The sequence below is a fragment of the Amblyraja radiata genome, chromosome 45 (genome assembly GCF_010909765.2).
Source record: "Amblyraja radiata isolate CabotCenter1 chromosome 45, sAmbRad1.1.pri, whole genome shotgun sequence".
NCBI lineage: Eukaryota > Metazoa > Chordata > Chondrichthyes > Rajiformes > Rajidae > Amblyraja > Amblyraja radiata.
The window spans coordinates 742030-761717 of NC_046000.1; the positions used below are offsets into that span (position 1 = coordinate 742030).

The 19688-nt window shown below is 48.8% G+C and overlaps 4 protein-coding genes and 1 pseudogene across 4 annotated transcripts; 2 read left to right on the forward strand and 3 right to left on the reverse strand.

The window, feature by feature from the left end:
- The first annotated feature begins 4631 nt into the window (after positions 1-4631).
- On the forward strand, positions 4632-5297 carry LOC116968524 (histone H3). Its single transcript, XM_033015291.1, has one exon. It carries the CDS (start codon positions 4835-4837, stop codon positions 5243-5245), a length of 411 nt encoding a protein of 136 aa, XP_032871182.1. The 5' UTR covers positions 4632-4834; the 3' UTR covers positions 5246-5297.
- Positions 5298-6027: 730 nt separating this feature from the next.
- On the forward strand, positions 6028-6554 carry LOC116968397 (annotated as a pseudogene).
- Positions 6555-7601: 1047 nt separating this feature from the next.
- On the reverse strand, positions 7602-8078 carry LOC116968590 (histone H4). Its single transcript, XM_033015360.1, has one exon. It carries the CDS (start codon positions 7965-7967, stop codon positions 7656-7658), a length of 312 nt encoding a protein of 103 aa, XP_032871251.1. The 5' UTR covers positions 7968-8078; the 3' UTR covers positions 7602-7655.
- Positions 8079-16642: 8564 nt separating this feature from the next.
- On the reverse strand, positions 16643-17115 carry LOC116968517 (histone H3). Its single transcript, XM_033015285.1, has one exon. It carries the CDS (start codon positions 17103-17105, stop codon positions 16695-16697), a length of 411 nt encoding a protein of 136 aa, XP_032871176.1. The 5' UTR covers positions 17106-17115; the 3' UTR covers positions 16643-16694.
- A 418-nt stretch (positions 17116-17533) lies between these two features.
- On the reverse strand, positions 17534-18451 carry LOC116968398 (histone H1-like). Its single transcript, XM_033015178.1, has one exon. It carries the CDS (start codon positions 18424-18426, stop codon positions 17659-17661), a length of 768 nt encoding a protein of 255 aa, XP_032871069.1. The 5' UTR covers positions 18427-18451; the 3' UTR covers positions 17534-17658.
- Positions 18452-19688: the final 1237 nt, after the last annotated feature.

The following is a 19688-nucleotide window of genomic DNA, read 5'->3' on the forward strand; positions in this document are numbered from 1 at the left end:
AGTTGAGGAATTGAAAAGGCAAGAAGACACTAATTGGTGTTATCTACAGACTCCCAAATAGATGCCCGGATGTAGGGTGTAAGTTGCAGCAGGAGTTAAAACTGGCATGTAACAAAGGTAATGCCACTGTGGTGATGGGGGATTTCAATATGCAGGTTGACTGCGAATATAAGGTTGGTTCAGGACCCCAAGAAAGAGAGTTTGTAGAATGCCTCCGAGATGGATTCTTAGAGCAGCTTGTAATGGAGCCGACCAGAGAAAAGGCAATTCTGGAGTTAGAGTTGTCCAATGAACCAGATATGATCAGAGAACTCGAGGTAAAGGAGCTGCTTGGAGGTAGTGATCATAATATGTTTCATTTTAACCTGCAATTTGAGAAGGAGAGCATTAAATCGGAAGTGGCAGTGATGCAGTTGAACAAAGGGGACTATGAAGGCATGAGAGGGGAGCTGGCCAAGGTAGACTGGAAAGGGATCCTAGCAGGAATGACGGTGGAACAGCAATGGCAGGAATTTCGGTCATAATCCGGAAGATGTAGGATCATTTAATTCCAAAAGGGAAGAAAGATTCTAAGGGGAGTAGGAGCACCCCGTGGCTGACAAGAGAAGTTAGGGATAGAATAAAACTAAAAGAAAAGATGTATAACATAGCAAAGAGTAGCCGGAAGCCAGAGAATTGGGAAACTTTCATAGGACAACAGAAGGAAACAAAACGGGCAATACGGGCTGAAAAGATGAAGTACGAAGGGAAGCTGGCCAGGAATATAAAGGACAGTAAAAGTTTATTTCGATATGTTAAGGGAAAAAGAGTCAAATGTGGGTCCCTTGAAAGCAGACACAGGTGAAATTATTATGGGCAACAAGGAAATGGCAGAAGAGTTGAATCGAATCTGTCTTCACTAAGGAAAACACAAACAATCTCCCAGATGTACTGGAGGACAGAAGATCTAAGGGGGTAGAGGAACTGGAAGAAATTTTAATTAGGCGAGAAATAGTATTGGGTAGTCTAATGGGACAGAAGGATGATATATCCTCTGGGCCTGATGGTCTGAATCCCAGGGTCCTCGGGGAGCTGGCTCTAGAAATAGTGGATGCATTGGTGATAATTTTCCAATGTTCAATAGATTCAGGATCAGTTCCTGTGGATTGGAGGATAGCTAATGTTATCCCACTTTTGAAGAAAGGAGTGAGAGAGAAAACGGGGAATTACAGACCAGTTAGCCTGACTTCGGTGGTGGGAGAGATGCTGGAGCAGTAAAAGGATTAGTCCAAGTCAACATGGATTTAGGAAAGGGAAATCATGCTTGAGTAATCTTCTGGAATTTTTTGAGGATGTGACAAGTAAAATGGATGAAGAGGTGCCAGTGGATGTAGTGTATCTAAACTTTCAGAAAGCCTTTGACAAGGTCCCACATGGGAGACTGGTGATTAAAATTAGAGCACATGGTATTGGGGGTAGGGTGGTGACATGGATAGAAAATTGGTTGGCAGACGTGAAGCAAAGAGTAGGAGTGAATGGGTCCTTTACAGAATGGCAGGCAGTGTCGAGTGGAGTGCCGCAAGGCTCGGTGTTGGGGCCGAAACTGTTTACCATAGCAGGCACGGGTTATTGATAGGGGAGATCAGCCATGATCACAATGAATGGCGGTGCTGGCTCGAAGGGCCGAATGGCCTCCACCTGCACCTATTTTCTATGTTTCTATGTTTCTATATACAAAATAAACGTTGTCACAATATATTGCTACGTGACAATAATAAACCAACTCCAAATACTGAGATGACAAAGGCCCGAGGTTCACAGAGATCTTAGGGCCCTGCTGCCTGATTTGCAACAATTCGCAAGCAGACGCAGAAAGAATTAATGAATTAGTGAACTTAACGGGTTACCCGATGTAGGGGAGGGGGTTGCAGAAAGCTGCAAGTATAACAGGGTTTATACTGGTAGGTGATTTAAACTTCTGGGACTGGGACAGGGACTGTCATAGATTCGAGGCTATGGAAGGGGTGGAATTCCAGGAAAGATTTTGCGAACAATATGTGGAAGGGCTTGACAGAGAGGCAACCCTGGGTCTCCTATTGGGAGATTAGGCAGAGCAAGTGACTGAAGAGTCAGTGGGGAGACAGTGACCATAATACTATCCGTTAAATAAAAAGTAAATACAATACATTTCAGACATACAGTGAGTTGTTGAAACCACAACTTGAGTTTGTGTCCGGTGCGGGACTGTTTAAAAATACAGGGTCGCTCGTGTAAGAAAGAGACGAGACGATTCGAATCCAGGGATCAGAGACTCTGATGAGCGGCGGCGTCAGCGAGTTTACTGAACTGGGAAACTACACGTAACCCCCGAGAATCCACAGCATGGGTCGAGCGGAGAGGTAATCCCACCCTGGGAACTGTGCAACGGGCCAACTGTCTGAGCTGTGAATGTGTAGATGTGAATATTGTGTCAGAGAGTGTATTAAAGAGGCGGGCGGCTCAGGCTGATGTAACTGTGTTTGTGGGTCCGAACACTTCCACGGATTTCCCAGCCCCTCTGGTGAAAAATGTAAATAAACCAGTGGCAGGGAATCGCCCCACTTCCCAGCTCAGTCCTGAAGTGGGAAATAACTGCAAAGTTTACGTTGGTTTGGATATTTCTGTCGAAAAGCAGCGAGCATGTCAGTGACGTGGACGGATAACGCGCTCAGTGCATCAGTGAAACGGGGCTAAATGGAAAGCGCTGCCTTTAATTCGTATCAGACTTACTCTACAATAAACATTCCGGTCTCAGAGATGTACCGAGGCCAGTTTAGCTCTCCGAACTGTCCGATTTTAATTGGAATTACAGGATTTTTGAAGACAGAGAAACACAGCGAGGCGGAGGGGCCGGGAGTTGACAGCAGGATGTCTCCGCCCCGTCCGCTCGCTGCCTTTAAATTGCTCAGTGCCGCCGCCTCTCGCTTCATTTCTCACTCAGTCCTGAGTGTCAGAGAGAGCTTCTACATAGTGGTCGATATGACGGAGACCGCAGCCGCTGAAGCGGTTCCTCAAGCCGTCCCCACCGCTCAAACTAAGGCTCCCAAGAAAACCAAGGCGCCCGCCCGGAGCAAGGCAGCCGGTCTCAAGCTGGGCGAACAGATCGACAAGCTTGTGGCGGATTGCCGCGATCGCAGAGGGTTATCTTTATTTGCGATAAAGAAGGGCCTGGCCGCCAACAGCGTCGATGTGGACAAGTACGGCCATCTGATCAGGATGTGCGTCAAGAGGAGATTAGTAAACGGTTTACTGGTCCAGAACAAGGGCTCCTTCAAGACCGGCAAGGGAGAAGCTGCCGTGAAACCAGTAAAGAAAGCGAAGGTTCCAGCAGCCAAGACATCCAAGAGCAAGAAACCGACGGCCAAGAAACCCCCGACCAAGAAATCACTGGCAAAAAAATCTACCCCCAATAAACCAGCGGTCAAGAAAGTTGGGGCCAAGAAACCAGCGGTCAAGAAAGTTGGGGTCACTAAAGCAGTGGTCAAGAAAGTTGGGGTCAAGAAACCAGTGGCTAAAGTAACGGCGGCGAAGAAAGCATCGCCCAAGAAGGCGGCGACGAAAACCCCCCAAAAGGCAGCAAAGAAGCCGGTAAAACGCCAGGTGAAGGCGAAATCCAAGAAGGCAGCGACCAAAAAGTGAAATAAAAAGCACTGTCTGTAAAGACCAGAACCCAACGGCTCTTTTAAGAGCCACCCACGTCTATCAGGAAAGAGCTGATCTAAACTCAAGCGATCCCGGGACCAGGCTCAGTGAAGGCGGAAATCATTGCAATTAACCCGGGACTCATCCTCCTAACTCGCCCTCCCTATCTTCCCACCCCCCTCTCTCTGTATATGATTAGGGATGCGGTCACCGACACTGAGCACGCCAAGCGTAACTGCCGTGGATGTGGAGATACGCTCTGAAGATAGTCACAAAAAGCTAAACTCAGCAGGTCAGGCGGCATCTCTGGAGAGATGGAATCGGTGACGTTTCGGGTCGAGACCCTTCTTCAGACGCTCTTGTAAGGCTCTTAGAGCCAACCACAGAGAGAGCAGTGACCGGAATGAAAGTGGATACAGATTGCGATGTACTTTAATAAAACCTTTCGTTCAACCACTGAACACAAAAGTGTTTAGCTTGTTCATTAGAGATGCAAAGAATATCGACAGCCGACAGTAAAGGATCATACACAGGGCGATGTCAGCTACCCTTTTACCTATGTACCTCGTGATTAATGCAACAACAGGAGGGTCGACTCCAAACCGTTCCCCGGGTAACAGTCGTTTATTTCCAGTCACGGGCAGAGACAAATTCCCTCGGCACCGGGATCCGGTCTGTAAATCCGCGCCGCATATTCGGTCAATTATTTAAGGGAGAAGTTGAAGTGAATTTGATGTCATGTTGACAGAAACTGAATGAATTCAGAATTATAAGACAAAAGACTGGCCTCGTTTACCGGCTGCTCGAAATTGGCGGGCAATTTGAAAATGTATCCTCAACCAATAACACTCATAGAATGTGTGCTCTCTGGTTGGCTGAGCTTCCCCCACTCCACCCGCAGGTCACAAATCTCTGTATCATATTGGTATCGCCTCCCCCCTCCCTCCCCCTCCCCCCTCTCTCCCCACTCTCGCCTCAGACCTTCTGAAACAGCCGCCTGGTGCTGACAAACCTGCAGCCACTCGCAGGGATGGGACACCGTGAGTGACATCTCTGCTCCATCCATTCAGAGGCTGTGGGCCGGCCCTTCACCAACGCTTTAAAAGCGGGTCCCAGAGCCGGCTCCGTCATTCAGTCCCTGTATTTCACACTGTGCTACCACTGTTGAAGGAGAATGGCCCGGACCAAGCAGACAGCGCGCAAATCGACAGGAGGGAAAGCTCCTCGCAAACAGCTGGCGACCAAAGCGGCGCGGAAGAGCGCTCCAGCCACGGGCGGAGTGAAGAAGCCTCATCGCTACAGGCCCGGCACCGTGGCTCTGAGGGAGATCCGGCGCTACCAGAAATCCACCGAGTTGCTCATCCGCAAACTGCCCTTCCAGCGCCTGGTGCGAGAGATCGCTCAGGACTTCAAGACAGACCTGCGCTTCCAGAGCTCGGCCGTCATGGCCCTGCAGGAGGCCAGCGAGGCTTACCTGGTGGGGCTCTTTGAGGACACCAACCTGTGCGCAATCCACGCCAAGCGAGTCACCATCATGCCCAAAGACATCCAGCTGGCCCGCCGCATCCGCGGGGAGCGCGCCTAAACTCCACCTCTCCACCAACAACAAACGGCTCTTTTAAGAGCCACTAATCCGGCAGAAGAAAGAGCTGTGGCTTTCTAATGTCCTTTTACATCAATGTTCTTTACTTTCTGCGGGGTTTTATCTGAATTGATGCCGAGAGACTGCTGCTGAATGGAGTCTGACTTCAGTCTTTCAAGTGTAACTGGTTTCGATTGAATTAACGTAAACAAGGTGTTTGTTGCTGCTGCTGTTTTAGTTGTGAAGTGACTGACTTTTATTGACTGCAACCTGTTGTTTTGAACGTGTGAGTCCCGGTTTCTATTCGAGAAACATTGCTGCGACGGCTCCGAGAGTCATTAGACAATTGATCGTCAATAGTTGATCCGAAAATAGTTGTATTCGCTCCATAGATGCTGCCTCACCCGCTGAGTTTCGCCAGCATTTTTGCCTACCGTCAATACTCTAATGTCGTTTATGTAAAGAACGATCTTGTTCCCATAGGTTAGAGGTTTAAAATAGTAAGAATTCATTCCTAGGAGTCTCTCACCATGAAACTAGTTCACACTCGGTGTGTTTTGTAGGTGGGTCAGCATAGAATAACTGTGGATGTGGGGATCCATTATCATACATAAATGTGTAATTAATTTCTTAAAGTCTAAGGTATTGCTGAAAATATATGTTATTTTTGGGCGGGCTTTTCAAATGTCAGTTCTTTTGTGGAGCGACGGTTGTTTTCCAATTGGCGTCTGGTCATTGGAGAACGAGGCACCTCTACGATTGGCCTTTTTCATATTACCAATGAGATGAAGCGCTGCGCCACCAATAGTAAGCGCCCCACCACATTCCTCTCTAGAAGCTACAAGCAGGGCCAGTGCAGGAGAATTTCCACCAAAGATCCTATAGGATCTTTCATTTCCACATTCTCTTACCGCAGAAGTTTGTGGAAATTGACTGGACGAGGGAAAACCAGAGGCAGAGCCAAGACCAAGCCTAAGTCACGCTCGTCCCGAGGTGGGCTGCAATTCCCGGTGGGCCGTGTTCACAGGCTCCTAGAGAAAAGGCAACGGTCTATCTGACTGCTCTGCTCGAATATTTGACGGCTGAAACCGTCCAGCTGGCCAGGAACGCGGCCCGGGACAACAAGAAGACCCGCAGCATCCGCAGACATCTGCAGATGGCCGTCCGCAACGACGAGGAGCTCCACAAGCAGCTGGGAGACGTGACCATTGCTCAAGGCGGGTGCTGCTATGATCTTTGGTGCTGCCTAATATCCAGGCCCAAGAAAAGCAGCGCAACCTCTGGCAAACAAATCAGCGAAACGTCAATCTAACGACCCAACGGCTCTTTTCAGAGTCACCCACCGTGTCTGTCGAAGGGCTGAATACCGGCTGGGGTGGGCGCGGGGTATTTCCGTTCTGTTTATCCGCTGTCGTATGAAACACCCGGACTAACTCACATTCCACGTTACGTCCCTCCAGTTGCCATGAATAAAGCCAACAACTTCCACAAGCAAAGCGCGCCGCTTCTATCCGGGTTTCTACACAGTCCGCATTCTCTCCGTCAGATACACGGAGCTCTCTCCCAACGGGGTGCAGTGAGTGGGGAGCTGGGGAATTTCAGAAAGGTCGAATGAGGGGACATTTATCAATCCGCAGAGAGAAAATTGAATCTACTTTCATTTGTGTGACGACTCCAATTACTGGAAATAACTTAATCGGTCAAACAGCATTTGTGGAGGGAAGGAATAGGCGACATTTCACCGACACGAATCTGTGACTCCATGTAGCAACGCCTCTCTTCATGACCTAATGCGGGTCCCGGAGCTGGGGCGGTTGCCCGGAGCTGATGCTGGGGCTGGCCGTCTCGGAGCGGCGACGGCGTTCCGGCTTTCGGCGGCGACATCACCACGGAGGTCCGTTGGACTGGAGGGCGGCATCTCCGGCCTGGATCGAACGCCTCACCGCAGAGGGAGAACAAGGAGGGAAGAGACGGAGACTAAGACTTTGCCTCCATCACAGTGAGGATGTGCTTGGTGAACTCACTGTGGTGGATGTTTAATTTGTGTTTATTGTATGTTTTGTTTTTATTGGTTCTGTGTATGACTGCAGGAAACACAATTTCGTTCAGACCGTAAGGTCTGAATGACAATAAAGGAATCTAATCTAATGCCACCCAGACTGTTCGACACCAAACCGGATTTTGACACCACTCCACAACAGTACAACCGAACACCAATGTAACAAAATGTTCATTTACAGGAACACATTGACTGCTGCAGGATGCAATATAATTAGTTGCAAATCTCATCGGCCCCAGTTAACCTATAACAAATTATAATTAATCAGATCTCGTGGTCACTGCTCCCTCCGTGAGGCTGTGGGCGGCTCTTAGAAGAGCCTTTGTTTTGTGTTGGAATAAAGGGGGTAGTTATTTAGCCTCCGAAGCCGTATAGAGTGCGGCCCTGTCGTTTCAGAGCGTACACCACATCCATGGCAGTGACCGTCTTGCGCTTGGCGTGCTCGGTGTAGGTGACCGCGTCCCTGATCACATTCTCCAGGAAAACCTTCAACACCCCGCGGGTCTCCTCGTAGATTAGACCAGAGATCCGCTTGACCCCACCACGCCGAGCCAGGCGGCGGATAGCTGGCTTGGTGATGCCCTGGATGTTATCGCGAAGCACTTTGCGGTGCCGCTTTGCTCCACCTTTGCCTAATCCTTTGCCTCCTTTCCCTCTGCCAGACATGATGCTGCTTCACTCGAGTAGCTGCTCAGTGATAATTTAACTGGTGCTATCTCATTTTATACGCAGCGCCCCGACCTGCCCGAGATACGCAGAGAGTGAGAGGCGGGGAGAGGAGGAGACAAAGTGATAGACAGAAAGAGGGACGTCTCTCATCTCATCTTACAGCTCCGCCCTCGGTTTTTTGCAACAGGAAGACGCCCCACAGACCTAGATTTTGCCGATGACATTGCACTACCAGCAGAGTCGATACAAATCCTTAAAGAGATATCAGCTCTGGAGGAGAGTGCATCAAAGGTTGGATTAAAGATCAGCTGCCAGATGCCAAAGACCATGCAGACTGGAGACCAGCAGCCAATAGACCAACTGATAATCAATGGGGAAGCTGTGGTAAACGCCACAAGATTTACCTTTATTGGACGCATAGAACCATATAAAAGAGGTGCAGGAGTAGGCCATGCGGCCCTTCGAGCCTGCACCGCCATTCCATATGATCATGGCTGATCATCCAACTCAGTATCCTGTACCTGCCTTCTCTCCATACCCCCTGATCCCATTAGCCACAAGGGCCACATCTAACTCCCTCTTAAATATAGCCAATGAACTGGCCTCAACTACCTTCTGTGGCAGAGAATTCCACAGATTCACAACTCTGTGTGAAAAATGTTTTTCTCATCTCGGTCCTAACATATTTCACCCTTATACTTAAACTGTGACCCCTTGTTCTGGACTTCCCCAACATCGGGAACAATCTTCCTGCATCTAGCCTGTCCAAGAGTGGTGAATCTCTGGAACTCTGCCACAGAGGGTAGTCGAGGCCAGTTCATTGGCTATATTTAAGAGGGAGTTAGATGTGGCCCTTGTGGCTAAGGGGATCAGAGGGTATGGAGAGAAGGCAGGTACGGGATACTGAGTTGGATGATCAGCCATGATCATATTGAATGGCGGTGCAGGCTCGAAGGGTCGAATGGCCTACTCCTGCACCTTGTTTCTATGTTTCTAACCCCTTAAGAATTTTGTAAGTTTCTATAAGATCCCCCCTCAATCTTCTAAATTCTAGCGAGTACAAACCGAGTCTATCCAGTCTTTCTTCATATGAAAGTCCTGACATCCCAGGAATCAGTCCGGTGAACCTTCTCTGTACTCCCTCTATGGCAAGAATGTTTTTCCTCAGATTAGGAGACCAAAACTGTACGCAATACTCCACGTGTGGTCTCACCACAACCCTGTAAAACTGCAATAGAACCTCCCTGCTTCTATACTCAAATCCTTTTGCTATGAATGCTAACATACCATTCGCTTTCTTCACTGCCTGCTGCACCTGCATCCTACTTTCAATGACTGGTGTACCATGACACCCAGGTCTCGTTGCATCTCCTCTTTTCCTAATCGACCACCATTCGCATGTTCACAGTAGATGGAGATGTAGAGATCGACATCAACTCACGAATTGGTAAAGCTGCATCAGTCTTCAGAAAAATGCAGGCATTATGTTCTAGTGGCGGGATATCCAAGATGCTAAAAGTCAAGCTCTTCCAGTCTGTAATCATCCCTACAGCCCTCTCTGCCAGTGAGACATGGAAAATCAATGTGAAGATGAAAAATAAATTGGATGCATTCCAACAACGTTGCTTGAGGAAGATCCTGAAGACTAGCTACAGAGACCGCATCACAAATGAGGATATCTACCGGGAAACTGCAACAAAGCCTCTCAGCCAGGACATATAGGTACACAGGATGAAATTTGCAGGACATGTACTCAGAATGTCACCAGATCGTGCATCTAAGATAGCAATGACCTGGCAACCTGACGGAAGAAGAAAAAGAGGCCGAACAATAATCACATGGAGGCGGAAATTCCAGAAGGATTTGGAAGCCCGGGACACAAACCTATTGAGGGTGGAACACATTGCACATAACCAAACAGAATGGCGAAAGCTTGCTGCACAATGCACTCACCAGTGGGAGGAACTAAGTAGAAGTAAACATAGAAACATAGAAAATAGGTGCAGGAGGAGGCCATTCTGCCCTTCGAGCCAGCACCGCCATTCATTGTGATCATGGCTGATCGTCCCGTATCAATAACCTGTGCCTACTTTCTCCCCATATCCCTTGACTCCGATTTGATTTGATTTGATTTGATTTGATTATACCTTTAATAATCCTTTACAGGAAATTACAGTGCCACGACAGCTTCAAGACAGACATAACACCACACATTTCCTCAAATGGCTTCCATACTTAACAAGTTAAAATACAATTAATTTTTAAATTTTTTTTTTTAAAAAGTGCAGTTATTTATGCGCATTATATAACCTTATAGCAGCTGGTAAACAGGACTTCCTATGTCTCTCAGTTTTGCACATTGGTGCAATCAGCCTCTGACTGAAGATGCTGCTCTTGATCACCTTCAGGGCATGGAGTGGGTGAGTGGGGTTGGTCATTATTGAACCCAGTTTGTTCAGAGTTCTGGCCTCTGCCACCTGCTGGACCGTTCGTTGCTCAGCCCCGACCACTGAGCCGGCCTTCCTGATTAGCTTGTCCAGTCTGTTTTTGTCCGCTAAGGACTCCACTAGCCCTTAGAGCTCTATCTAACTCTCTCTTAAATCCATCCAGTGATTTGGCCTCCACTGCCCTCTGTGGCAGGGAATTTCATAAATTCACAACTCTCTGGGTGAAAAATATTTTTCTCACCCCAGTCTTAAATGACCTCCCCTTTATTCTAAGACTGTGGCCCCTGGTTCTGGACTCGCCAAACATTGGGAACATTTTTCCTGCATCTAGCTTGCCCAGTCCTTTTATAATTTGACATGTTTCTATAAGAACCCCCTCATCCTTCTAAACTCCAGTGAATACAAGCCTAGTCTTTTCAATCTTTCCTCATATGACAGTCCCACCATCCCAGGGATCCATCTCGTGAACCTACGCTGCACTGCCTCAATCACAAGGATGTCCTTCCTCAAATTAGGAGACGAAAACTGTACACAATACTCCAGATGTGGTCTCACCAGAGCCCTATACAACTGCAGAAGAACCTCTTTACTCATATACTGAAATCCTCTTGTTATGAAGGCCAACATTCCATTAGCTTTCTTACATAGAAACATAGAAAATAGTTGCAGGAGTAGGCCATTCGGCCCTTCGAGCCTGCACCGACATTCAATTTGATCATGGCTGATCATCCAACTCAGTATCCTGTACCTGCCTTCTCTCCATACCACCTGATCCCTTTAGCCACAAGCTTCACTGCCTGCTGCACCTGCACGCCAACTTTCAGTGACCGGTGTACAAGGACACCCAGGTCTTGCTGTACCTCCCCCTTACCTAACCTAACCCCATTCAGATAATAATCTGCCACCTTGTTTTTGCCGCCAAAGTGGATAACCTCACATTTATCTATATTATACTGCATCTGCCACGCATCTGCCCACTCACTCAACCTGTCCAGGTCACACTGCAACCTCCTAACATCCTCTTCACAGTTCACACTGTCATCCGCAAACTTGCTAATGTTGCTCCTAATTCAAAGGTTCAAAGGTTGATTTATTGTCACATACACCTAGATGTAGTGAAATTCCTTTTGCCAATGCAGCACATTAGAAAGAATACAAACATAACAATAATAAATAGCTTTAACATAAAAACATCCCCCCACAATGGTTCCCATTATGGGGGAAGGCACAAAGTCCAGTCCCATCCCCAATGTCCACCCATAGTCGGGCCTATTGAGGCCTCCACAGTTGCCTCTACGGAGGCCCGATGTTCCAGGCCGTCCTCGCCGGGTGATGATGTTCCGGCGTCGGGAGAGTCCTCTCAGCGGCATGGGAACCCTGGAACGGCCGCCTCCCTACTTGAGACCGTGGCTTCCGGAGCCGACAAGGCCGTGCCGAATGGAGCTCAACTGGCGATCTCGTCGCGAGATCCCAGGCTCCCGGTGTAAAGTTCGGCGCCGCCGCCCGCAGCTCCGCGATGTTTTTATCCCAGCTCACCGGAGTTCCAGCGCGGCGACTCAGGCAAGGCACCGCCCGCCCCGCAATGGCGCTCCAGCGCTGCACCGCCGTCCTCAGACCCGCAGCTCCGCCGCCGCCGATGCCGGTGCTGCCGCCGCCGATGCCGAGGCTCCGGGCGGCCCCTCGCTCCTCGGACCCGCAGCTCCACAGCCGCCGCCGATGCCGCCGCAGCCGATGCCGAGGCTCCGGGCGGTCCCCTCAGGAAATGCCGCTCCAGGCCCGCTGGTAGGCCGCGAGGACGGGTCGAAAGTGCAGCCCGGAGAAAAGCTGCATCTCCGACCAGGTAGGGACCCTGAAAATTAGTTTCCCCCTTCCCCCCCCCTCCCCCACACATAAAAATGCTAGAACTCCTTAAAAACAAAACACTAAACTAAAAATAAGAAAAAAGAAATTAAAAACAGACAGCTGCAGGCTAGGCAGCCATACCCCCTACAGGTCGGCGCCAAATCATTAATATACATGGTAAACATTTGCGGCCCCAACACCGAGCCTTGCGGCACTCCACTCGCCACTGCCTGCCATTCTGAAAAGGACCCGTTCACTCCTACTCTTTGCTTCCGGTCTGCCAACCAATTTTCTATTCATGTCAACACCCTACCCCCAATACCATGTGCTCTAATTTTAGTCACCAGTCTCCCATGCGGGACCTTATCAAAGGCCTTCTAAAAGTCTAGATACACTACATCCACTGGCACCTCTTCATCCATTTTACTTGTCACATCCTCAAAAAATTTCAGAAGATTAGTCAAGCATGATTTCCCTTTCATAAATCCATGTTGGAAACATAGACATAGAAACATAGAAAATAGGTGCAGGAGTAGGCCATTCGGCCCTTCGAGCCTGCACCGCCATACAATATGATCATGTCTGATCAACTCAGTATCCTGTACCTGCCTTCTCTCCATACCCCTTGATCCCTTTAGCCACAAGGGCCACATCTAACTCCCTCTTAAATATAGCCAATGAACTGGCCTCAACTACCTTCTGTGGCAGAGAATTCCAGAGATTTACCACTCTCTGTGTGAAAAATGTTTTCCTCATCTCGGTCCTAAAAGATTTCCCCCTTATCCTTAAACTGTGACCCCTTGTTCTGGACTTCCCCAACATCGGGAACAATCTTCCTGCATCTTGCCTGTCCAACCCCTTAAGAATTTTGTAAGTTTCTATACGATCCCCCTTCAATCTTCTAAATTCTAGCGAGTACAAACCGAGTCTATCCAGTCTTTCTTCATATGAAAGTCCTGACATCCCAGTAATCAGTCTGGTGATATTGACGTGGACTAATCCTTTTACTGCTATCCAAATGACCCATTATTACCTCTTTAATAATTGACTCCAGCATCTTCCCCGCCACCGAAGTAAAGACATTTCCAATCGTCAATCAACAACAGAATTTAAATTTAGCAAACCCGCTAATCCCTGTGTTGAACTGGTTGAAATAAGGAGCTGCAGATGCTGGTTCATAATAAAGTTTGTGTGTGTGTGTGTGTGTGTGTGTGTGTGCCCCTCCCCCCCTCCCCTCTCTCCCCTCTCCCCCCCCCCCCTTCCCCTCTCCCCCCCCCACTGCCATCCCCACCTCAAGATGCTACCCTCCGCCTGGCTATAGGATGCTCCCCTTCCTGAAGCCGCCCCCATCCCCAGCTGCAGGACACCCCCTCCCTCATCAGCCCGCGAGAGCCCCCGCCTGAAGCCGTCCCCCTCTCTCGGCTGCAGGACGTTTGCCACCCCCGGGGGGGAAGATTGCAACCTTCACGTGGTCCGCCCAGTTTCAAGTAATGCAATCAACTCGACGTGCACAAACAGAAGATCAAATAGGACAAGTTGTCCTACAACTTTAGGCTGTGCACACCACACAAAATAAGAAGCCACCCCCCACCACACCTTGACAGCCCCCGCCTCAAAAAAATGTTTTGCACAAATTCTTCAGTGAGTCCAGAGGATTGAGAATTACAACAAATTACAACCGCTCAATCTCTATATTAAAATTGTCTCCTTTTTTATCAACAGCAAATAGCCATCAAGGGGCAGTGAGCAGCAGAACACAACAAGAAAGAACTTAATAACTCTCATCTTTAACATTTAAATTGTTCTTATATTTTAAGTAATTCACAATTTAAACTTTAATAAATCCTTTTTCCACTTTTCATGCCTGCGTGTTCTTCATCAAAATGGGAACCTATTAGGCAGGAATGGCAGCTCTGTGCAAGAGCCGCTAAGAGTGCATGGGGGGGGGGAGGCGGGGGAGGTTGTAGGGAGATGGACTGAATGTGTGGGGGGAGGGAGGGGAATGGCAAAGAGCAGAGTGGGGGGGATGAAGGGAGGAGCGATAACTGAATGAACTGCCAGCGTACCAGGCGTGAATGACTGCACTGCCAGTCCACCAGCCATGAGTAAGTGAACTGCCAGCCCACCAGCCGTTAGTAAGTGAACTGCCAGCCCACCAGCTGTAAGTGACTGAACTGCCAGCCCACCAGCCGTAAGTGACTGAACTGCCAGCCCAATAATCTATTCAGTCCACCCTCTCCCCCTTCTCACTCACAGTCTGTCACCTGTTTTGGGCAGAATTTCTGGCAATTTCTCAACTGCCAGCATCAAAGATCTTAGAGCAGAGCAAGATAGGCCACTCCTGCGAAATACAATGGGCTGACGTGTAGTACGCTACGGTGGGGATCCTGGGCATTTTTCCCCGCCCATTTTAGTAACCGGAGCCTACCTGACCCGACCCGACTCGCAGTGTAATCAATGTTGCGGGGCAACAGTTTGTGTGTGTGATATAGGATTAGATTCATAATTTTGTCAGTTCATACTTCTTGTCAAGAATAAAATTTGACTCTGGTAATTGTCTTTTTTAATGTTTTTTAAATCATTTCTTTTTAAATGGCTCACAAGCAGTGTTTGAGTTGATTTTGTAGTAACCGGAACCTACCCGACCCGACTCGCAGGGTAATTTACATTGCGGGGGAAGTTTTTGTGTGTGATATAGGGTTAGATTCATAATTCTGTCAATTCTGGAAGCTCATTCCAGATGTGGACGACACTCTGAATAAAAGTGTTGCCCTTGAGGTTTCTCTTAAATTTATTCCATCTCACTCTCATCATGTGCCTTTGATTTTTTGAATCCTCTACCCTGGGGGAAAAAAAAACTTCATTCAGTTTATCCTGCCCATCAGTTTCTTGTACACATCAAAAAGGTCATTGTTTAGCCTTCAATGCTGCAAAGTATAAATTCCCAGTCCATCCATCCCTGCACTGGCCCTGCTTATAGCTTCTAGAGAGGAATGTGGTGGGGCGCTTACCATTGGTGGCGCTGCGCTTCAACCCATTGGAAATATGAAATAGGCCAATCGTAGAGCTGCCTCGTTCTCCAATGACCAGACGCCAATAATAAACCTAAATGTGTTTAATTCACACAGTGAGTGCCAGTCATCTGTCATTGTATAAAATACAATTCATAAAGTCATAAATAGGAAAACAACCGTCGCTCCACAAAAGAACTGACATTTAAAAAGCCCGCCCAAAAATTACATATATTTTCAGCAATACCTTAGACTTTAAGATATTAATGACACATTTATGTATGATAATGGTTCTCCGCATCCACAGTTATTCTATGTTGACCCACCTACAAAACACACCGAGTGTGAATTAGTTTCATGGTGAGAGACTCCTAGGATTGCATTCTTACTATTTTAAACCGCTAACCTATGGGAACAAGATCTTTGCATAAACGACATTAGAGTATTGACGGTAGACAAAAATGCTGGAGAAACTCAGCGGGTGAGGCAGCATCTATGGAGCGAATACAACTATTTTCGGATCAACTATTGACGATCAATTGTCTAATGACTCTCGGAGCCGTCGCAGCAATGTTTCTCGAATAGAAACCGGGACTCACTCGTTCAAAACAACAGACTGCAGTCAATAAAAGTCAGTCACTTCACAACTAAAACAGAAGCAGCAACAAACACACAAACATCTTGTTTACGTTAATTCAATCTGAAGGGATGGGTCACTGAGAGAACTGTAAGAAGATTGAGACAAACTAACGAGAAAGGCGAGGGTGAAGTTTCTGTTTCAATGAGGTGGGCAGGAATGTACTCACATCTAGATTATACCGGGTTTGGACGGCTCATTTGATCAAATTAAACAGAATGAGAACTATCGCCTGCGAATGAAATATCGAACCAGTTGCATCAATGCGGTGTCCAAATATTAACACAACACTTTCAGTGAGACCGGGCGTGAGCAGAGCCATTAGGATTTCCGTTAGCAGCGTCAGCGCTGTGTGGGTCGTTACTTGGAGTTGGAGTATGTGGTCGCCGCCTTTGTCCCTCCAACCGGCCTCATCATTATGGAGATGGTGTAACTCAGTGTCTGTGGAAGGACTGATCAGCGACTGAGGGGCGCGCGTGGAAAGTGCGTAATAAAGGCGTTTGTTGTCCTTGAACCCGGAGCGCGTGAGAAAAGGGGGCGCAGAGCGAACAGGGGCTGGTCGTGTACACACCATTATGAGCCGTGTTGGCATTTACATCGAAACCAGTTACACTTGAATGACTGGTCAGACTCCACTCAGCAGCAGTCTCTGCGGCATGAATTCAGATAAAACCCCGCAGAAAGAAGAGAACATTGATGTAAAAGGACATTAGAAAGCCACAGCTCTTTCTTCTGCCGGATTAGTGGCTCTTAAAAGAGCCGTTTGTTGTTGGTGGAGAGGTGGAGTTTAGGCGCGCTCCCCGCGGATGCGGCGGGCCAGCTGGATGTCTTTGGGCATGATGGTGACTCGCTTGGCGTGGATTGCGCACAGGTTGGTGTCCTCAAAGAGCCCCACCAGGTAAGCCTCGCTGGCCTCCTGCAGGGCCATGACGGCCGAGCTCTGGAAGCGCAGGTCTGTCTTGAAGTCCTGAGCGATCTCCCGCACCAGGCGCTGGAAGGGCAGTTTGCGGATGAGCAACTCGGTGGATTTCTGGTAGCGCCGGATCTCCCTCAGAGCCACGGTGCCGGGCCTGTAGCGATGAGGCTTCTTCACTCCGCCCGTGGCTGGAGCGCTCTTCCGCGCCGCTTTGGTCGCCAGCTGTTTGCGAGGAGCTTTCCCTCCGGTCGATTTGCGCGCTGTCTGCTTGGTCCGGGCCATTCTCCTTCTACAGTGGTAGCACAGTGTGAAATACAGGGACTGAATCAAAGATCCTATAGCGGAGCACATTCCGTGGTAAAAGTCCGTCAGTGATATTATCGTTGTCAAATTAAATTGTCTCCTTCCGGTTCATCCTCGGAGCCCGTTCCTTCTGCCGATATCGCCCACCCCACAGCGTTCAGCAGCTTTTAACACGGATGATCTGGCAATATTACTGAGTTGATGCATGGGCTCTGAGGCGGGGATTTTGTCAGTGTTATTGTCTCACTGACAAGGAAACGGCTTTGAACTCAGCTTGAAGCCAAACGTATGCCCAGTCCGAGTGAGGTTTAGCCGGGACATACCATTTAGTTGTATTCCATATACTGGATACCGGGGGGAGGGGTGGGGGTTGCAGCGAATGTCAGCGAGTTACAAGGAACCCCCGGTAATTTAAACGCGTCCCCACTGGCACTGAGCTTGTCTTGTGTCTGGATCAGCTCTTTCCTGAGAGATGTGGGTGGCTCTGAGAAGAGCCGTTGGGTTCAGGTCTTTACAATGTGCGCTTTATAATTCACTTTTTGGACACTGCCTTCTTGGGTTTCGCCGATTTGGTCTTCGCCTGGCCTTTTACCGGCTTCTTGGCCGCCTTCGCCTTTTTGACTACGGCCTTTTTTTGTTTTTTCGGCGCCGCCTTCTTGGGCAATGATTTCTTCGCCGCCATTTGTTTAAGCGCTGGTTTCTTGGCCACAACTTTCTTGGAGGGAGATTTCTTCATCAATGATCTTTTGATGGTTGATTTTTTTGCCCGTAATTTCTTGATCGGGGTTTTCCTGGACGTTGATTTCTTGTTCTTGGAGGTTTTGGCTGCTGGAACCGCTTTCTTTGCCGACTTCACGGCGCCTTCTCCCTGACCGGTCTTGAAAGAACCCGAGGCGCCCACGCCCTTGATCTGAACCAGGGAACCGTTTACTAATTTCCTCTTGATGCCCGTCTTGATCAGGTGGCGGCATTTCTCCACATCCACACCCTTGGCGGCCAGTCCCTTCTTTATCGCATAGAAAGACATCCCTCGGCGATCGTGGCAATCCGCCACAATGTTGTCGATCTGGTCGCTCAGCTTCGGACCGGCTGCCTTCTTCCGGGCGGGCGCCTTCTTCTTCTTGGGAGCCTTGGTTTGGGCGGCGGGGACGGCTTGAGGAGCCGCTTCGGCGGCTGCGGTCTCGGTCATGTCGGTGACTCTACACAAACTCTCTCTGACACTCAGGACTGAGTGAGAAATGAAGCGAGAGGCGGCGGCACAGCGCAACTTAAAGGCAGCGAGCGGACGGGGCGGAGACATCCTGCTCTCAGATCACGGCCCCTTCGCCTCGCTGTGTTTCTCTGTCCTCAAAAACTCTCCGATTCCAATTAAAATCAGATATCTCGGAGACCTAAACTGGCCTCGGTGCATCTCTGAGACCGGAATGTTTATTGTCCAGTAGATTTGATACGAATTAAAGGCAGCGCTTTCCATTTCTCCCGGTTTCACTGCTGCACTGAGGGCGTTCTCTGCCCCAATCGCTGACATGCTCGCTGCTTATCGTCAGAAATATCGAAACCAACGTAAACTATCCGGTTAATTCCAACTTCAAGACTGAGCTGGGAAGTGGGGCGATCGGGTGCCACTGATAGCTTCACATTTTTCACCAGAGGGGCTGGGAAATCCGGCAAAGTGTTCGGACCCACAAACACAGTGACATCAGCCTGAGCCGCCCGCCCCTTCAACACACTCTCTGACACAATGTTCACGTCTGCACATTCACAGCTCAGACAGGTGGCCCGTTGCACAGTTCCCAGGGTGGAATTACCTCGACGATCGACCCGTGCTGTGGATTCTCGGGGGTTACGTGTAGTTTCCCAGCTCAGTAACTGTTAAACTCGCTGACTCCGCCGCTCCTCAGAGTCTCTGATCCCTGGAATCGGATTCGTCTCTTTCATACATGAGCGACCCTGTATTTTAAACAGCCCAACACCCGACACAGACTCCAGTTGTGGTATCAACTCACTGTATGTCTGAAATATAATGTATTTACTTGTTTTTTATTAAAACTGATATAATTATGGTCACTGGCTCCCCACTGACACTTCAGTCACTTGGTCTGCCTGATTTACCAATAGGAGGCCCAGTGTCGCCTCCTCTGTGTCAGGCCCTACCACATATTACTTGAAGAATCGTTCCTGGACGCATTTAACAAATTCCACCCCCGTCCACATAGCCTCGAATCTGTAGCAGGCCCAGTCAGTGTAACGGAAGTTGAAATCACCTACCTGTTATACATACAGCCTTCTGCAACCCCACTCCCTTACATAGAAACATAGACAATAGGTGCAGGAGTAGGCCATTCGGCCCTTCGAGCCTGTACCGTCATTCAATATGATCATGGCTGATCATCCAACTCAGTATCCTGTACGTGCCTTCTCTCCATACCCCCTGATCCCTTTAGCCACAAGGGCCACATCTAACTCCCTCTTAAATATAGCCAACGAATTGGCCTCAACTACCTTCTGTGGCAGAGAATTCCAGAGATTCACCACTCTCTGTGTGAAAAATGTTTTCCTCAT